Here is a 21,490-nt window from a genome sequence, read left to right on the forward strand (position 1 = left end):
GATTTCATATAGCCATCTCTACAGTAGGATGGGATATAAGATGTTAGGGGGAAAAAAGTTTTAAAAGGCCAGGTGTGGGGCTCACACCTGTAATCATAGCACTCTGGGAGGCTGAGGCAAGTGGATTGCTTGAGGTCAGGAGTTCGAAACCAGCCTGAGTGCGGACCCCCCCCCGCCCCCCTGTCTCTACTAAAAATAGAAAGAAATTAATTGACCAACTAAAATATACATATAGAAAAAATTAGCCGGGCATGGTGGCGCATGCCTGTAGTCCCAGCTACTCAGGAGGCTGAGGCAGTAGGATTACTTGAGCCCAGGAGATTGAGGTTGCTGTGAGCTAGGCTGATGCCACGGCACTAACTCTAGGCTGGGCAACAAAGTGAGACTCTGTCTCAAAAAAAAAAAAAGTTTAAAAACTATAAAACTATGTCTTAAAAAGTCTTCTTGTGTATTTGTGTGTGTATATCCAGATACACACCAAGTAATAGCCTATAACTACACATCACACACATTCTTCAGTTATTGAAATGATGCAATTTGTTTAATGGATAATGATCTTAAAATCCTTTAAAACTATCTTTAAATACTATTCTTAAGTATTCTTAAGTTATTAGAAAACTTGCTGTTTTATATTCTTGAATAAATGCTTACATATGTTTATACAGGCATATACATGCTGGTGTGTGCAGAGAAAATCAAGTGATAAACAGAAAATGATAACAGTAGATTTACTGAGTCTTGTTTCTGATGGTTGAGAAGTGGCATTTAGAAAGATGACTTTTTATTACTTCCTTTTTTTTTTTTTTTTTTTTTTGAAACAACAGAAATTTATTCTCTTACATTTCTGGAGGTCTGAAGCCCCAAACAGGTCTCAATGAACTAAAATCAAGGTGTCAGCAGGGCTACACTCCCCCTGGAGGCTCTAGGAAGATTCCCTTTTCTTGTCTTTTCCAGCTTTTAAAGGCTGCCCGGCCAGAATACTTAAATCTAGTTTCATAATGCTACTTTTAAAGAGTGGTATATATATTTAATAATAGTTATTTTTAAATAATGAAATACATACTGATTTTGAAAAGGAAAAGCCAGTAACCATCTGTCTGAAATTTGGTGTGGAAGAAAGAGAGATGAGCTGAAATACTTCCTGAGCACATTGAAAATGAAGATGTTTAAATGTCGAATGAAGGTATAAAGAATTTTTAGGCTGGGTATGGTGGCTCACTCCTAACATCCTAGCACTCCAGGAGGCCAAGGCAGGAGGATCATTTGAGAGCAGGAGTTTGAGACCAGCCTGAGCAAGAGCAAGACCCTGTCTCTACCAAAAATAGAAAAAATTAGCCAGGCATAGTGGCACATGTCTATAGTTCCAGCTACTTTAGAGACTGAGGCAGGAGGATTGCTTGAGCCCAGGAGTTTGAGGTTGCTGTGAGCTAGGCTGATGCCACAGCACTCTAGCCTGGGCAATAGAGCAAGACTCTGTCTCCAGAAAAAAAACTTAACATTTCATAAGAAATCTATAAGGCCTATATAGAGAAAACTACAAATATTTGATGAGAGATGTAAAGATTTGAGTAAATGGAAAGACGACATAATCTTGTGTTAGAAATGTAGACTTGTGGATTCACCCCTAGTTATTGCAGTCATTATTGTGATATTAGAAATCCTAATTTGAATAATATTTGGTGGTTGTCAAATGATTCTCAAATTTATCAGAAAGAATAAAGGAGAAATAACCAAAATAAACAAATTGAAAGAAATGGAAAGAAAGTATTTTTTTACTAAATACTGAAATATTATTTCAGTGAAATATTATTACTACCAGTAATGACAACTGCACTATTGTCACTGGAATAGACTGACCAGTGGGAAAAAATGGGAAATCTAGAAGCAGGCCAAAGAATAGATGAAAATGTAGTGTACATTAAAAGTGGTGTTTAATTTAGTGGGAAAAGAATGCATTGCTCAGTAATAATTGGCTAAAAATTTGAATAAAATTAGTTATATTTATCAAAAACACCATATACAAAAAGAAATTCCAAATGGTGAAAGATTTACATGTCAAAATAAAACTATTTAAGGCCATCCTCTCCCACAAAAAGAGTAATTACATATAAAATGTTATGGGAAAGTCTTTTTTTTTTTTTTTTTTTGAGACAGTCTCACTCTCTTGCCCAGTCTAGAATGCCATGGTGTCAGCCTAGCTCACAGCAACCTCAGACTCCTGGGCTCAAGGGATCCTCCAGCCTCGGCATCCCAGGTGGCTGGGACTACAGGCATGTGCCACCATGCCTGGCTAATTTTTTCTATTTTTGGTAGAGATGGGGTCTCACTCTTGCTCAGGCTGGTCTGGAACTCCTGAGCTCCAGCAATCCTCCCACCTTGGCCTCGCAGAGTGCTAGGATTACAGGCGTGAGCCACCGTACCTGGCCTAGGGGAAAGTCTGTCTTTACACAGCTGCAAAGGTTGAATATACAATGGAAAAGATTGGTGAATTTGACCACATAAATTTTCATTTTTTGTTTAAATAAAGATACAAGTTATCTTATGATTTGTTGCTTTATAGTCTGTGACAAGTTGTAAGATACATACTATATTTGTTCCACCAATATTACTCTCCATAATTGTTTAATTCTTAAAATTGAAACAATCTCTTTTTCCAAGTGCCATTTGGGTGTCCATACCCCAGTTCAGCAAGAATGTTTTTTTAATTTCATCTTAACTTTATTTGAATGTATTTGAGGTTTCTTTCAAAGATCACAAGCATGTTTAAATTAATAATGTATACATTTTCTGAAAAAAGGGTGTAGTTAGTAAAATACACTAGTTCTATCAGTATTAAATCATAATAGCATGTGGTCTTCCTAATGTGCTTTTTTTTTTTTTGCCAGTCAAATTTAGCAGTGGGGGGTTGAATACCAATTTTAAGTGACACTAATGTTAATAAGTTCTGATAACCCACTACCATTGGACCAGCCCCTAATGTGCTTTTAACATGCTCATTTTAGATTTCAGTATCAGAAATAAAAGTGACCTCTAACTGAACATCTGTCTGCTGTGCTAATAAGTAGATCTCTCTGCTTCACAGCTTCTTCTCATTACTTTATTAACTTATCAGAGTGCCCAGGTGTTATGAAGTCCAGCTACCTATATCATTCCTGCCCCTGGTTGAGCTTATTGCTTTTTTTTTTTTTCTATCTTTTCAGGTATCTGGCATAATTTTGTCCTTGCACTCTTGGGTATTTTAGCTCTTGTTCTCCTCCCAGTAATTCTCTTGCCATTTTACTACACTGGAGTCGGAGTGCTTATCACTGAAGTTGCTGAGGTAAGTAATGAATTAATTGGGGCATTCTTTCACCAGATGTTGTGATGTAACACTTAGCATTTAATGTCAGGAACTTTTGTTCAAGATCTCCTTGTGTACAGAATGCTCAGTTTCTTCCGAAGAAATTAATCCTTTCAAATCTAACAAATAATGCTGCGAAATACGTTGACTTTTTTAAAGATCATGAAAATTGTTTTTGTTCTGATTTACAAATATAGTATCAAGATTTTCTACCTGTAGTTTGTTGATAAAATGCATAATTTACCTTTACTGTTTAGTTTTATATCTCTGCTTTTGAGTCAATTGTCTTTACTCCTAAGAAGAAGGATGAAACCTAGGCTACCCAGACAGGACATTTTATGGGAGTCTAAATTAATAATGTTTTCAACTCTATATTTTACTCCCTTAGACTATAACTGCCATGATGACATCAAATCATCTATACAGACATTGGGAAGAGGCAAATTACCTTTGTGAGCAATTGGCTTAGATAGTCATTGTGCTGCTGGTATTGTCTGCATATTTGGGGCTGTGTTTATATAAGGATTTGTCTTATGGTTTTATCCACTGAGGATATAGGATAGTGAAGGCAGTCTAATGACCATTTTCACGGAAAATTTTAATTGGCAGTTTGGGAAAAAACTGTGTCATTTTAATCTTAACAGTCAGTAAGTGGATTCTTTCTCAATTGTGAAAAATTCAAAATCTTAGAGAATTGGGAAAAGCAACTATAATTGGGGGTCCTATTTTGTTAACTTTCTAGGACTATATGTCTTAGATTCAAAGCTGGATCATTTTCTGAATTCAAAATATTCTACTTAATTAACTCAAGGTCTTTAAGAATTATTTGCTCAGATTAATCATAGCTTATCTTCATGCATTATCTGATTTGGTTTTACTCTGTTCCTAAGGACTCACCTGCCATTGGACCCAGAGGCCTTTTCGTGGGAGACCTTGTCACCCATCTACAGGATTGTCCTGTTACTAACGTGCAAGATTGGAATGAATGTCTAGATACCATTGCCTATGAGCCCCAAATTGGGTACTGTATAAGTGCATCAACTTTACAGCAGTTAAGCTTCCCAGTTAGAGGTATGTATATTTCCTCATTATAATATAATGCCTCAAGCACTAGTACCTGGCATTCACTAATCCTTAGACCATGTCTATAGATTTATTTTGTTCTAGTCTTTTTAAAGCAAATCAGTAAAGTAAATAGGTCCAAAGTAATAGAATTCTTCTTGGTAAGTGAGATACCAATATGTATGTTTCCTTTATTATATATTGTTGTTAAACTTCTAACTACTTTCATATCATATTTGACTCTCAGGACTCTAGTATGTAATTTTTTCTGCTTCAAAAAAACTTTTATTAGAAGCCGGGCGCGGTGGCTCACGCCTGTAATCCTAGCACTCTGGGAGGCTGAGGCGGGCGGATTGCTCGAGATCAGGAGTTCGAAACCAGCCTGAGCAAGAGCGAGACCCCGTCTCTACTATAAATAGAAAGAAAGTAATTGGCCAACTAATATATATAGAAAAAATGAGCCTGGCATGGTGGCACATGCCTGTAGTCCCAGCTACTCAGGAGGCTGAGGCACCAGGATTGCTTGAGCCCAGGAGTTTGAGGTTGCTGTGAGCTAGGCTGATGCCATGGTATTCACTCTAGCCTGGGCAACAGAGTGAGACTCTGTCTCAAAAAAAAAAAAAAAGGAACTTGTATTAAATCAGCATTCAAGTTCAACCATAACCAAGTAACTAAATTCCAATAATTATATACTGCCAATATAATATTATCTTTATGTGTGTGTAGATATATAATAGTATCTTAATTTATACCTCTATAATTTTAAAAAATTAATATAAGTAACAAGAAGCAATTCTCCTTTGCATAAGCTCATGTTGGAACAGATAAACAACTGCTAGATAAAATCAAAGCATAAGGATTCTATATTAATATATTGTTAGCCCAACACAGGCATGTGATAAGGAAAGATTAAAAGAAATAAAAGCAACATGCAAACACAAACCCCACCTGAGATTTGGAAAAGATTCCTTTGCTTCTTCTGACTAAAATATATCTACACTTAAACAGTTCTAGTGGTAGCTGTGTAGATGATGGCATGCCCGAAGCTATTTGGGGTAGTTGTTTTATGTGGCAGATATCCAGAGGAAGTTATCCTGGCTTCTGAAAATAACCTGTGAAGTCAGATATGTTATTCTGTGTAGCAGGTGACAGGGCTGAAGCAAATTTTTTCTCAGAACCTTTCAAACTTATGAGTTCTTTCAGCTCTGAAAAATCAGCCTCCCAACTCTTTATACAAAATTATGGGGACCCAAATTATTGAAAATGTTGGAAAATACAAATTATGCTCACAGACTATATCTTTAAGTCAAAAAATGCCATAGATGGCCGGGCGTCGTGGCTCACGCCTGTAATCCTAGCACTCTGGGAGGCCGAGGTAAGAGGATTGCTCAAGGCTAGGAGTTCAAAACCAGCCTGAGCAAGAGCGAGACCCTGTCTCTACTAAAAATAGAAAGAATTTAATTGGCCAACTAAAAGTATATAGAAAAAATTACCTGGGCATGGTGGCGCATGCCTGTAGTCCCAGCTACTTGGGAGGCTGAGGCAGGAGGATCGCCTGAGCCCAGGAGTTTGAGGTTGCTGTGAGCTAGGCTGACACCACGGCATTCTAGCCCAGGCAACAGAGTGAGACTCTGTCTCAAAAAAAAAAAAAAAAAATTTTTTCAAATTTGGTCTTCCAGATAGAACCCCATTTTAAGAACTTTTTTTATCTTAAAAATTTTTCAGACATACTTAAAAGAGAGTAGTATAAATGAACCCTCATGTATCTTTCTCCCAGCTTAAACAGTTATCAACATTTTGCCAAGTTTTTCATCTAAGCAGCCCACTTTCGGGGGAAGTATTTTAAACTACATCCCAGGCATCCTACCATTTCATCCATAAACTTCAGCCTGCCTTTAATAGATGATGACTGGCCAGGCGCGGTGGCTCACGCCTGTAATCCTAGCTCTCTTGGAGGCCGAGGCAGGTGGATCGCTCGAGGTCAAGAGTTCCAAACCAGCCTGAGCAAGAGCGAGACCCTGTCTCTACTAAAAATAGAAAGAAATGAATTGGCCAACTAAAAAAGAAAAATAGTTGATGACTACATATAACATAGAAATGACCACAATACTGTTATCACTCCATCACTCCATTAACAGTAATTCCTGATATCCAGTTGGTATTCAGTTTTCTCTCTTTTAAAATTAGAGTTGGTTTCTTTAAGTTAGATGGGATGTCTTCTAAATCTCTTTTAATCTGTAACAATTGCCCTTGACCAGTTTTTGAAATGTCATTTGTATGTTAAAGAAATGTAGTCATTTGTTTTGTTGAATTTCCCATATTCTGGATTTTTCTGGTTATATCTTATCCTCATGATGTCACTAACATGTTCAGATGTCCCCCAATTTCCTATAAACTGGTAATTAGGTCTGGAGGCTTGGTTAGATTCAGAATCTGCTTTTTTGGGGGACAAAAATATTTCATAGGTAATACTTGGTACTTCTGATTGCATCATATTTGGAGTTGTCCAGTGTCTGCTGTTCTCCATTTTAGCAATGAGAAGATTGTTCAGTGAGCCAACCTGATTCTTTTTTTTTTTTTTTTTTAGCGTATCATGGGGGTACAAGTGTTAAGGTTACATATATTGCCCGTGCCCCCCTTCCCCCTTGATTAAGAGCTTCAAGCGTGTTCATCCCCCAAACATTGCTCCTCTTACTCGTTGTGCCAACCTGATTCTTTAAGGTTGAAATATTTGTAAATTTTCCATAGTCTCAAGAGCCATTTCCTATCTTACAAAACTTTTGAAATGACAGGTTGATATGTAATCCACAATGTGTTCTTTAAGAGAAATAATCCATTATTTCACACATCTTAAATCCTTTATCATTTTCCTCCAGTTTTGATATGATGTGTATTGAATTACAAAAACCAGAATAATACATTAATCAAATAAAGTTCTCTGCAGTAGCACTGTTTTATTTAGAATATCTGCATTTTCAGATGTTTAAGGTTTTATCCTTTTCTTGTGAGACAGAATATAAATGAAAATTTTCCCTGAAATACTCTGAAACTCTTTCCTTATTCGTTTTTTAAGTATTTTATTATTATGGGTCATATGCTCTATTTTGGAGATATTTCTTTAAATATCTAAAATAGATATTATTGTTTCCACACTAATAACAAATCAATCCCAAAATAATTCTTCTTCACTATCTACTTCAGAATCAAACCCCAAATAATTCTTCAATATCTGTTTTATCTCCTTAGGAGCAACTATATCAGTATAAGTATTTATTTTATCTGATGACTGTATCTGATAAACCTATGCCTCTGTGTAACCATTTTAAAATTGAGTGCATTTACTTAGCCAGTTTAAAGGATTATTAATGTCTATAAATATTTAAAATACATACTAGATTAATTTTAATGGCAGGCCTAGCCACTGGGGCCATGGACATTTAAGAAAGGTATGGCTTGCCGGACGCGGTGGCGCGCGCCTGTAGTCCCAGCTACTCGGGAGGCTGAGATGGGAGGATCGCTTGAGCCCAGGAGTTCTGGGCTGTAGTGCGCTATGCGGATCGGGTGTCCGCACTAAGTTCGGCATCAATATGGTGACCTCCCGGGAGCGGGGGACCACCAGGTTGCCTAAGGAGGGGTGAACCGGCCCAGGTCTGAAACAGAGCAGGTCAAAACTCCCGTGCTGATCAGTAGTGGGATCGCGCCTGTGAATAGCCACTGCACTCCAGCCTGGGCAACATAGCGAGACCCCGTCTCTAAAAAAAAAAAAAAGAAAGAAAGGTATGGCTTGATGGTATTTTATGTTTCCATGTAACTTTGTTGCCCTTCATTATGAGGAGGGGTAAAAGATATGGCAATACAAAGTGGCCAGTAATCCAAAAGTTATTAATATCCAATTTAGAGTAGAATTCAATACACATAAGTAAATTCTAGGGATTTACACTACTTAAGAACAATAAAGTCAACTTGGAAAGATTGAACCCTGGAAGTGCTCAGCTGTCTCCGCCAATCATCTCTGGCCTCTTATTTCATACCCTGACTCTCCCAGTATAGTATTAAATTTTTTAAGATATTCTGTTAGATGTTAATTAAGAAGACTAAACTGTTTCCTTTAAATATTAACAGGGAAGGCCGGGTGCAGTGGCTCATGCCTGTAATCCTAGCACTCTGGGAGGCCAAGGAGGGAAGATTGCTTGAGCTTAGGAGTTCGAGACCAGCCTGAGCAAGAGCGAGACCCTGTCTCTACTATTTGAAAGAAATTAGCCAAACAACTAAAAATAGAAAAAATTAGCCGGGCATGGTGGCGCATGCCTGTAGTCCCAGCTACTTGGGAGGCTGAGGCAGGAGGATCCCTTGAGCCCAGGAGTTTGAGGTTGCTGTGAGCTAGGCTGACGCCATGGCACTCTAGCCTGGGCAAGAGAGTGAGACTCTATCTCAAAAAAATAAAATAAAAATAAAATAAATAAGTAAATATTTATTATATAATAAATAAATGTTTATTATATAAATCTATAACAGGTAGATTTCTAGCAAATTAGAAAAATGTGATTAATCTACCTGAAATGACTGTACATGATATAAAATTGTTAGGACCTGCATTTTTCTTCTGTTAATCCTTTCCCTTTTGTTTTTCAAACATTAACCTGCTTAACTACAAACATCACCGACACAGCCAAACCTGTTTCAATTCTACCTCTGCCCTGTGCATGAGGAAAGCATAAGCAGCTTGTCCTAATCACTCTGGAGATTAAATGACCTTCCTGGAAAGCCCCAAAAAGGACACTGAATGAGGGCTTGGAGCCTTTTGCACCTGGAATAGATCTCAGGTCTCATGCTCAGTCAGAACAGAAAAACAAAACTTTTCCCCCATTCATATTCAAGCCTCTGCTTTTAGGATATCTGGGTGTCCATATGCCACTTAGTGATTTGAATGGAACTAAAAGTTAGAGACAAAAACTAGTATGGCTGTTTGGGGGGACTCTTTTCCTAACAAGTAGCTTTTACCTTCTCTCTTTGGTTTGAGGGGGCACTCTTCATTTCATATATGCATAAAGCTAATTCGTTTTTTGATGAAAGCATTGTCTTGAGTAAGGAAGACTGTCCTCAACAAGTCCAGCATTTGAACTACGTGCTGGGAGCATGAGACAGAATACTAAAGGTAACTGCTACTTAAAGTGAAGCTGTGAGCCCAGGCCCAGGCATCTACCTGGAATAGTCTATATTCCTATTCAAAGTAGTGAAGGTATATGCCCCTACCTGCCTGGCAGCAGAAATATTGTCCTGTCTTACATATGTTTAACCAAGTGAGAAAAGACCCTTCTTGACCTAGTTTAAGATAATAAAAGTAAAACTCTGAGAATATTTTCGACATTGAATATTCAGATTGTTTTTATGCCCAAATTTTCTCTAATATTAAAAAAAAAAGACTTTTTCCTCATTGTGAACACCAAGTTTTGATCCAATGTTTCTTTGCTATCCTAAATTGAAGAGTGAGGGTGTATATATATGTGTATATATGTACGTTTATGTGTGTATGCATGTGTGTGTGTGTTTGTAATTGAACTACTTGTTACTAGGCAATGCTGGTATAAAGTCTGCCATAGAACTGAGAATAAATAGGCTCTCTTTCTTGTGTTGGAGTTCTAGCTGCATCTATATATTTAATAAGCTAGGGTAAGAAAATTGTTCAGTTCATTTTAGAGATATAGAAAGTGGTGGGGACTGTGAATTATAGATTGAAAAAGTTTCTTCTCTCTAGCCTTTTTCCAAAATCACTTCTGGTCTAGACTATCTTTTGAAAACTAGACTATTTCTATGACTATCCTAGGGCCCATCTTAGGATGCATTCGGAATATATAGGTTTTCCCTATAGTAGAATTGTGAAACTGCTCTGGTCTTAAATTTTTCTGATTGTCACCCAGACAGGGGATATTTAAGGGGATATTTAATCTCCTAGAGTTAAATTAAACCCATGAATGACCCCGGGACATCCCATTGCAATCTTGAATGCTCCTTCCAAAGTAGAATTGGATTGGCCTCTCATGATTGATAGTACACGAATGTAAAAAATTATCTGTGGCGTCCCTATCTTATAGGTTAAGAATTGAGTCACAGAAATTGGTTAGGCGACTTGTCCTTTATGTGACCCAGTAGAAAAAATTCTAAAATAAAATATTTTTTAAGCCTATAACTTTTTAAAAAATTATCAAAGACAAACAGAAACATCAAGTTACTTCTCACTTGGAAACAAAATATTTAACTCTTTATTGGAAAATTCTGTATGTCAGGAAGTACTTAATCTTGTCAGGGAGGCCACAGCCGTGGATTTATGTTTTGATTGGAATAATCACCCTAGGAAGAACCCCTAACCCAGAGATCACAAATTGATGGTAGCCTACCGGCCAAATCCAGCCTTAGCAGATGTATTTGCTTTGGCTTGCCCAGTGTTTTTTGTTGTTGTTGTTTGTGTGTTTTATTTTGCCCAGTGTTTTTTAAATTTTTAATTCACTGCCAATATTTAAACTTCAAGAGGTTTCACGTGAGGGCCCAGATTTCTGGTTTCTCTTGGAACAAAACGGAAGATCTATTGATTCTGGGACCCAAGTTGAGTGGCCTAGCTGCTAACCCCTTAGAACAGAGTATATATTTTCTAATTCATGACAGTCCCTTCCAATTCCTGTTTTTTCCACACAAATAAATGATCCACTTCATTTATTTGATACCTGCTTGGCCCCTTTAAGCATGTATATTACCAAACATGCTATATCAATAGTGATAATAAATTCTCAACTTCCAATTCTGTATTATATATAATCCTCCAAGAAAAGTTAGTGGTTAAGCATCAGTTGTAAATTTTTTTAAATAATGACTGATGCAAAAGCAAGTAGTGTGGTACATTATTTATGTATACAATGTATACTGAGTAATACACCTTATATAAGACATTGAGAGGCTGGGCACGGTGGCTCACGCCTGTAATCCTAGCATTCTGGGAGGCTGAGGCAGGAGGATTGCTTGAGCTCAGGAGTTTGAGACCAGCCTAAGCAAGAGTGAGACCCCATCTCTACTATAAATAGAAAGAAATTAGCCAAAAACTAAAATAGAAAAAATTAGCCGGGCACTGTGGCACATGCCTGTAGTACCAGCTACCTGGGAGGCTAAGGCAGGAGAATCACTTGAGCCCAGGAGTTTGAGGTTGCTGTGAGCTAGGCTGACGCCACAGCATTCTATCCCAGGCAAGAGAGTGAGACTCTTTCTCAAAAAAAATAAATAAAAAGACACTGAAAAACTTTTCCCTCAAGGAGCTCACAGTCTAATCAAAGAAATAGATTATTACAGTATAAGGTTAAATTTAAGTAATGACAGGCAGTACTGGGAAATTATGACAGCCAGTCTTTACTGAGAAGATGAAGGCAGGTTTCACAGCAGCAGACCTTGAGTTGGACCTCAATAGTCAGTTAAATTTTAGGAGGCCAAGATGAACATGAACCTCATCATCATCACAGAATAGAAGGTGGTCAGGGAACTGCTAGTAATTCAGTTTAGCAAAAGAATTATATAAGATAAGGTGGTAAAAAAAAAAGTGGAGGCCTTTAAGTTTTAGGCTATGGAATTAAACTTTATTTGGTAACAGTGCAGTCTTTGGAAATTTTGAATTAGAGAAGTTATATTCTCAGAGATATACATTGGAAGCTTAATCTGAAGCATTCAGTATGTAGGACAAGTTTGCATATGATAGGTAGATGGGGAGCAAACAGACTTATTAGGGATCTGTTCAAATGGGTCAAGTGAGAAGGAATTTGTCTACATCCAAGTAGAAAAATAATGAGGATATAAAAATTGGTAGGACTTGGCAACTGATCAAAGAGGACGCTGAGAGTTTTAGCCTGAATTGATTAAAAAAAAAATCCTAAACAACTTTTTGCCTTACCCGTTACCATTAGGGGTGACAAGTGATTATAGGCATAGATTGTCCATGCCATTAGATGCTCACAATTTGCTTTAATCCAAAATTAAATACCCATTCAGTTATAATAAGAAAACAAAACTACTCATGCAGCCACCTAGTGCAGAGGCAAAATTGATTCATCAGTTAGTTTGCTTTGCCTCTGTTTAGTTCTTCAGTATGTATTGGCCAGGGAGAGAGAGCAATAGTGTGTGGCTAGGGGAGATCCAGTATAACTAATACAAGATGTCTTCCTCATATAATCTGCTAAAACAAAGCAAAACAAACAACTATTATAAAAACAAGCAAAAAATTTTGGCTGAAATACGAAATCCTTATAAAATCACATTGCAAATCACGTAACATTTTCATACTAAGTGCTTCCGAAGATACTCTTGTAATAGAAAAGCTTTTTGCAGTACTGGAAAACAGAGATAACTTTGCTTTTGAGACTGTTTTCCTCACCACATCTGAGTATAGTAGTTTGTATTCAAGATTCAAATTTATTTGGTCCTTGCCACACATCAATCCATGCTTTATCAGTTTGATGTGTTGGATGCAAGAAACCTTCCAAGATAAATACATGAAATCATTTTTTGTCCCACCTGTATCAGTGATTTAGCTTCCTTATTTTGCCCCAGATACAAGTGAAGCAGTCTACCAAAGAGCTTTAAAAAAATAAATACTGGGAATAAACAGTTGCCCCATTTCTGTTGACTTCTAAAAATAGTAACTGGATTACTGGCGTGCAGACAGATATATACACATCTGTGGGTCAAATTAGGTTTCCCTGGATCTGTAGGGAAAGCCCTAAGGTAAGCCTGGAGGTAAAATAGGTATTTGGATATAATGGGAATGTCTTAGACATCCTCTGGCCCCCTCTGTTTGCTAACACCACAGTGCAGGAGTTCAGAAATAATGTTGGATCAGTGGCATTAGGGCACATAATAGTGGCTCATTGGGCCTGGCACGGTGGCTCACACCTGTAATCCTAGCACTCTGGGAGGCCGAGGCAGGAGGATTGCTCAAGGTCAGGAGTTCAAAACCAGCCTGAGCAAGAGTGAGATTCCATCTCTACTAAAAATAGAAACAAATTAACTGGACAACTAAAATATATAGAAAAAATTAGCCAAGCATGGTGGCACATGCCTGTAGTCCCAGCTACTCCAGAGGCTGAGGCAGAAGGATTGCTTGAGCCAGGAGTTTGAGGTTGCTGTGAGCTAGACTGACTCCACACACTCTAGCCCAGGCAACAGAGTGAGACTCTGTCTCAAAAAAAAAAAATAGTGGCTCAATAAATGTTTGTGTTTGACCAGCTAGAGTTATTACTGTGAAATCTACTGAGACACTGGAACTCCAGTTTTATGTATGGGTAAGCTTATATGAGGACAACTAACCTGGGTTAAGCGCTGCTTCTTGATTTCAAATTGAATAGATCTCTCTTTGGAATGTAAAATGTAACTGCAGCAAGTGGCCTTCAAGCTGAACTCTGAATTATAAGTTGCTTCCAAATTCATGTCCATTTTACTTATTCTTTTTGTCTTAAAAGCAAATTTTTCATTACAAATGTGCTTTTATGTAACAGATTCTAATAAACACTGTATTCCTCTTTAGCATACAAACGGCTAGATGGTTCCACTGAATGCTGTAACAATCACAGCCTCACAGATGTGTGCTTTTCCTACAGAAATAATTTTAATAAGCGTTTGGTAAGTTGTCCCTGAGGCAGTCTTTCTTGTCTGATAATTACTACAAAATAAGCATATAAAGCTAAAATGGAATCTGAAAACTTCTCCCTTTTTCTCTATTTACTTTGTATCATTTTATTAAAATCTCTGCATTTCAGATGTCACATTGCATCTGAGAATCTTTAAAAATTTATAGTGGTAATATCTTATTTGTCCAAAGTGGGATACCTGAATCTACTTTATAATAGGTATATATAAATAGCATTTATTTTATATAAATTTCATTCCTAATATGCTAGGTGACATGAAAAATATTGAAGGAATATAACTTAGATTTTTCTTGTTAATAAATCATTTTTAATATTGACTAAGTAATATTTTATTTATAGCATACATGTCTACCTGCCCGGAAAGCACTTGAAGCCACCCAAGTTTGTAGAACCAATAAAGATTGTAAAAAAAGTTCAAGTTTCTGTATAATACCTTCTTTGGAAACTCACACTCGCTTAATAAAAGTGAAACACCCACCTCAAATTGATATGTTGTATGTAGGACATCCTCTGCATCTTCACTACACAGGTGGGTATTATTGTGGTAGCCCATTAGAAAATCATTAATATCACATATATTCTTAGTGGTAGAAACTCAGTACAAATCCTTGTATTAATTTTATTTATTATAAATTCGATCACTTATCAAAAGTCTTGTTAACTTGTTCTTAAGTATGAAATTTAGACAGTAGGAAGATAATCTGAATTTATAAAGGAAGAACTGAATTCCATGCCTGCCTATGGAGAGTGACATTTTTCCTTCCCTACTATTTATATATACCCAATTCAAATACATAATCTCTCAGATAGTCTTTGAAAGTTTATTAAGTTTATCTGAGCTCCCCAAAACAGTAGCAAGATCAGCATACCCTAGAGAATGTCAGGATGCATGGGGATGTGACTATAAAGTAATTTATGTATGACATATGAATTTTATATGATTATAATTTCAAACTGGGCCAGCATGATCATTTTATCAGTGGCAACATAATTGGACTAAGTATATAGCTTTGCCGTATGGCTGAAGATCATACAAACTAACTCATTTTGTTGTACAAGATTTATATGTTACTTTTTTTTAACAATTTGCCATACAATTCACCCATTTAAAGTATGCAATTTAGTGTTTTTTAATATCTTCAGAGTTGTGCAGCCATCACTACAATCTAGTTCCAGAACATTTTCATCACCCTGAAGAGAAACCTCATTCCCTGTATTTCCTCAATACCTCCCAACCCTTGGCAACCACTAATCTAGTTCCTGTTTCTATAAATTTGCCTGTTCTGGACATTTCATATAAATGGAATATTTTGTGACTGGCTTCTTTCACGTAGCATAATGTTTTTAAGGTTCATCCATGTAATAGCATGAATCAGTACTTTATTCCTTTTAGGGCCAAATGATATTCCATTGTATAGATAGACCACATTTTCCTTATTCATTTGTCAGTTAATGGATATGTTGGTTTTATGTTACTCTTTAAAAAGTTCTCTCATTGCTCTATAGTCTTATCCTGAGATACAATCTGAGTCATTTTTCTTATTTATTAGTTTGACATTAAGTGACTCTAGACTGCAGCTATTAAATAAAACCTCAACAAATGAAGAAATGTCTCCAGTTGGGGTGATTCAGAAAAGTGAATTATGGGTTCCACCTAATTACAGGATAGTTTTAAAATATTTTGAACAAAAACAGAATTATGGAATCCACAGAGTAGAAGAGACTTTAAAAATCTCCTTGTCTTAATTTTTGTTTTAGCAATGAAGAAAAAAACCTAAGACCAGAAAGAGGTTAAGTAGCATAGTAGCTGGAGTTAATGTGTGATTTTAAGGTTGTGCTTCTTTGAAAGGGTAAAGACTCTTTTGATGTAAATTATAGTGTATTTTTTCAAGTCCGTCTCTGTCTTTGGTATATAGTCCACTTTGTCTTATTCTTGTCTGAAAACATAAGTACACACTGGAACATGAATTTTTTCATTTCACTGTTTTTATTAGATGTTCCAAAAGAATCAGGAAGAGCTTTCTCAATTTAATTAGTTAGCCCAATTTTTGACCATGTGGTAAAATTCATAATGCTGTTGCTTATCTGTTATGAATAATATTCATTATTCCTTGTTTTTCTTTTTTAGTGAGCATCACAAGTTTCATCCCACGTTTCAACTTTCTAAGCATAGATCTTCCAGTGATTGTGGAGACATTTGTCAAGTATCCTTTCTGGTGTGAAAAATGTTTTGAAAGTGTGTTACTTGGAGCTTGATCCCTTTTACCTTGAATAGAACATTACAAGTATAGACCTTACAAGTGTCACTTAATTGCTAACAGCTAAAAAAGAGACTTTAAAGTTAAAAGAGATCAGAATGTACAAACTAGGAGGGAATAAGTCAGAGGAGAAAGATTAGTCAGGAAGGGTGAAAGGTTAAGATGTGGAGAGGAAGGAACCCAGAATACAAATTGAGAATTAAATTTACAGGTCTAAAACCTTTTATTAAGTTTATAAAGGATGAAAGTTTCAGTTACTAGTGAGGTGATGAATTCTGCCCCATGGTTAGCCTGTTAGTTCTAACCAAATGGAGGATGACCCTTATATGCATAATCAGGAATCATGTAAATCCATTCCACTGGTTCCAGGGAGGAATGCCTAAGAAAGACCAAGCCACTTTCTACTACTAAAATAGCAGTTCAGAGAACAAAATCTCATGCGGTCTTTAGCATATTATGTTTTCGTATAAAAATGAAATTTTAAAAAATTGACTATCATATAGAATTAACGAAAAGTTTTGGAAGGGTTCTTTATTTTTGTTGCTTTTAAATCTTTTTAATTTCTTTCTTCAATGATTTACCAAAAAATGAGATGGCAAACAAATGAGCAGTTACTAAAAACACTGCGCATAATCAAGATTGTACCTTGTAGGCCGGGCGCGGTGGCTCACGCCTGTAATCCTAGCTCTCTGGGAGGCCGAGGCGGGCGGATTGCTCGAGGTCAGGAGTTCGAAACCAGCCTGAGCAAGAGCAAGACCCCGTCTCTACTATAAATAGAAAGAAACTAATTGGCCAACTAATATATAGAGAAAAAATTAGCCGGGCATGGTGGCACATGCCTGTAGTCCCAGCTACTTGGGAGGCTGAGACAGAAGGATCGCTTGAGCCCAGGAGTTTGAGGTTGCTGTGAGCTAGGCTGACGCCACGGCACTCACTCTAGCCTGGGCAACAAAGCGAGACTCTGTCTCAAAAAAAAAAAAAAAAAAGATTGTACCTTGTAGACTCTGCAGTTTTGTCGCAAAGAATCTTATGCTATAACCTTATAGATGATAGTAAAATAAAGTAGGGTTCGAGGGCCAAAAGCTTTGTTTCCTAATACAAAGTAATATTTTATAAAGATCAAAAAATAATTTTCCCTTATTTCTTAGTCCTTCCACATTTCTTTCCCTTGTATTATTAAAGGATTAGAAAGACTTAGTCTTCCTAGGAATTCGTTCTAGATTGGTTTAGTTTATAAGTGGTTGGCCTTTATTTTTCTAGTCAAACTTTTTGACCTCTGAAATAATATAAACTCATTTGTTTTAAATAGTAGAGATTTAAGAAGGAATGGCAGAGATTTAAAGAAAGTAGGGATGTAGTATCCCAAGAATGGAAAAACAAGCACCACATATACTCACCAGCAAACTGGTATTAACTGAGTAGCACCTAAGTGGACACATAGGTACTACAGTAATAGGGTATGGGCAGGGGGGAGGGGGTGGGTATATACATGCATAATGAGTGAGATGTGCACCATCTGGGGGATGGTCCTGCTGGAAACTCAGACTTGTGGGGGGAGGGGGGGAAAGGGCATTTATTGAAACCTTAAAATCTGTACCCCCATAATATGCCAAAATAAAAAATTTAAAAAAAGATTAAAAAAAAAAGAAAGTAGGGATGTAAACTGTAATCTCAAATTCAGTCGTAGTAAAATACCTTCTGACTCACAGAAATGTGGTTTCCACTCAGACTTCACAGTTGGCTCCTGTTTTTTGGGTTTTTTTGGTTTTTTGTTTTTTAGCGTATTATGGGGGTACAAGTGTTAAGGTTATATATATTGCACATGCCCCCTCCCCCTCCCATACAGTTGGCTCCTTAACTGATTTTAACCAGGTACCTGATTTCCCTCTCAGGAGCTCTGGCTATTGTTAATGCAGTGCCCTGCTTTGCTTTGGATGGACAATGGATTTTAAACTCTTTTCTGGATGCCACCCTTACCTCAGTGATCGGAGACAATGATGTCAAAGATCTGATAGGATTTTTCATATTGCTTGGTGGCAGTGTACTTTTGGCTGCCAATGTGACCCTGGGACTCTGGATGGTTACAGCACGGTAATATTTGCCCTCATTTTACAGAACCTCCGAATTATAATATACAGCTAGGTGGTATCCATTGCCATTGAAATCCTTACTTGGTGTGAAATATAAAGTGTTTCCTTAAAATTACATCTTAGCCAAACAACTTTGAGCTCCTCCTATATCCAGAGTACCCAAACTCTGTGGTGGGGAATAAACAGAAGAAATGAAAGGCATAGTCTCTAACTACACTCTAGTTTTAAAGACTGAACATACACTGATGCTTGTGGAACAATTTCTAAACAAGTACAAATTCATGTAATACCATTTTGTGTGACTACATATCATATTGAAATAGTATAAAGGAGAACAGAATTGGGTGGAATTAATTGGGAAAAACTTTTTGCAAAAGCATCATTAGTCAACATTTGAAGGAGACCAGACTTTAGCCAAGTGGAAGGGTCACTGTTTTCTTAGCGTGTATCTCTTGTTCTTTGTCTTGTTTGATAAGTATTTTAAAAGTTAATGTATATTGTTTTTTACTCTGAAAACTGAGGTCTGATTATAATTAATAAAATTTTATAAAAGAATCTGCTGATGTGAAAGAGAAAATCTTTGTCAAACGATGCCAAATAAATGAACAAAGTAGGAAGTAGGGTCTATGATATCATGAGACATGTTTTGCCCCACAAGAGTTGCCTCTTACAAGGTGTCTCTGCCCCATCATAAAGCAGCACTGGCCTTGACATTCAGAGTGAGCTGCAGGAAGTTTCTCACACCGGCAGCATGTGAGCTGAAGCAGTTAGGGTTGAACCTCAGAACTAAGCCAGGTCTTCTGACAGGCCACAGGACAGATCACAGGATCTTCAGCAGTCCTGGTGACCATTCTCTATAGAGCTTTGAAGCTTGGGAACCCTTCCAGAGCAGACATTTTCTCTTGTGCTGCTGAGGCCATCTGGTGCCTAGCTCCTGGGTTCCTGTCTTCAAAAAGCAATGACCTTGGCCGGGCGCGGTGGCTCACGCCTGTAATCCTAGCACTTTGGGAGGCCGAGGCGGGCGGATTGCTCAAGGTCAGGAGTTCGAAACCAGCCTGAGCGAGACCCCGTCTCTACCAAAAATAGAAATAAATTAATTGACCAACTAAAAATATATATACAAAAAATTAGCCGGGCATGGTGGCACATGCCTGTAGTCCCAGCTACTCGGGAGGCTGAGGCAGTAGGATCGCTGAGCCCCGGAGACTGAGGTTGCTGTGAGCCAGGCTGACGCCACGGCACTCACTCTAGCCTGGGCAACAAAGTGAGACTCTGTCTCAAAAAAAAAAAAAAAAAAAAAAAAAAAAAAAAGCAATGACCTTAAACCCTGAGCCCTACTCTGTCCTTACCAGCGTCTCCCATGTCTGTGTCAGGTGATTAAATACCTAGTCCTTGCTTTCCATCTTTCCCCTAAGCTACCTCTTTGGGTCCATGGAAGACTTGGTAGTACAGTGAGAGTGGCTACACATGAGTACAAAGGTTGATTTGCCACAGCCTGGGAACTGACTCTTGAGCCCGAAAGAGCCACACCTGGTTCAAGGTCTTTTAGAGTGGAGACACAGCCCTGGGAAATTTGGGAAGCCAACAGGCCCAGTGATCTTAGAAGTGTACGACCTTGCTGTTTCTTTGATTACAAAAAATACATGCTTCTCTCAGACTGAAGAAGGGATAAAGGACAATAACTCATTAACAGCCATGTGTCCAACTTCTTCACTAAATGAGGTACTGTGTTTCCCCGAAAATAAGACCTACCCATAAAATAAGCCCTAGCAGGATTTCTAAGCATTTGCGCAATAGAAGCCGTACCCCGAAAATAAGACCTAGTGATGGGCGTGGCTAAGCAGGGCATCTGCACAACCCATGCATTTTGTCGTGGAGTGGTAAAAAAGATGAGCAGCCCTTCTCATCTGCCCCATGGTGACAGCTACTATCCCAGAGGTGACCGGAAAGGTGCAGGCAGCCCCACCAACAAGGTCGGCTCCCCCTGTCAGGTCCCAGCCATCCTGTGCGTGCTGCAAGCTGAGGCTTTGAGGGGAAAATAACACACCCCTTGAAAATAAGCCCTAGGGTGTCTTCTTGAGGAAAAATAAATATAAGACTCTGTCTTATTTTCGGGGAAACATGGTATTCCCTGGGGTTACCTTTTTCGGACCATTGAGTTGCTCTTTAAACACTAAAACTTTTTAATCATTTCTAAGAAACTCTTTTTAGATTGTATTACAAATTTGTCTTCCTTCTTAAAGAAAAATTATATATTGAATATAATTTTAACATTTTATTAATGATTTGAGTCATCAGTTAATACCAGTAATAAAACCCTACAAATTATTAGTTTATCCCACAAAATACAGCATTTGTTCTGTTCTTAGGTAGACAGTCATTCAGGATCAAAGTATATTAGCATAGTAATGCTCAAACCTGTTCAGTAATAGAGCTTGGGAAATGCCATGGAATACTTACATAATTTAATTATATGAACCAAGCAAGTTGCTACTGAAAATATTATTATATGCAAAGCCTGTTTTTTAAAAACTGAGAAAAAAAATGTTAATAGAGGAAATCCTATCCATAAATTTCTTTTTCTGGGTAAAAAAAAACCAAAAACCCCAAATCTCATTTTATTTTAGCTGTTAAACACTTGGTCTGTTGATCCATAGGGTCAGGGTTTGGAATCACTCTGTTAGGAAATTGAGCCGATCAGCACCATTTGTATAGAAATGGCCTCCTTGTGTAAGAAAGGAAATATGTGTTATCTTCTTTAGCTTGATTGTGGGCACTTCTAGAGCAAGGATCATGTCATATTCATCTTTGCATCCCTGGCACAGTGCATGAGACATCATAAGTACTTAATAAATGTGGTTGAATGGGTAATGGTTAGTTGGTTGAATGGTTGAATGGGTTATTTATGGATTAGAAAAGCATGTTTCTATTTAAGATGTAAAAAGTATTATTGAATATTTACTGTAAATATATGTTAACATAAAAAAAAATAACTTGGAAGGTCTTTGTGTCCCTGGTGTATTATCATCTTTATGGAAAGAATCCATTTTGGTTTCTGTA

At 37.4% G+C, this 21,490-nt stretch overlaps 1 protein-coding gene across 1 annotated transcript in view; it reads left to right on the forward strand.

Moving 5' to 3' along the window:
• MBTPS2 (membrane bound transcription factor peptidase, site 2) overlaps window positions 1–18,985 on the forward strand; it is a 43,183-nt gene extending 24,198 nt beyond the window's left edge. Inside the window, exons 6-11 of the mRNA XM_012784620.2 lie at window positions 3,201–3,319; window positions 4,231–4,411; window positions 13,959–14,053; window positions 14,422–14,611; window positions 16,211–16,286; window positions 18,213–18,985. Coding sequence (XP_012640074.2) covers window positions 3,201–3,319; window positions 4,231–4,411; window positions 13,959–14,053; window positions 14,422–14,611; window positions 16,211–16,286; window positions 18,213–18,435 — 884 coding nt within the window. The 3' untranslated portion in view covers window positions 18,436–18,985. The remainder of the gene's footprint in view (window positions 1–3,200; window positions 3,320–4,230; window positions 4,412–13,958; window positions 14,054–14,421; window positions 14,612–16,210; window positions 16,287–18,212) is intronic.
• Window positions 18,986–21,490: the final 2,505 nt, after the last annotated feature.

This window comes from Microcebus murinus, chromosome X, assembly GCF_040939455.1.
Source record: "Microcebus murinus isolate Inina chromosome X, M.murinus_Inina_mat1.0, whole genome shotgun sequence".
NCBI classification, from domain to species: domain Eukaryota; kingdom Metazoa; phylum Chordata; class Mammalia; order Primates; family Cheirogaleidae; genus Microcebus; species Microcebus murinus.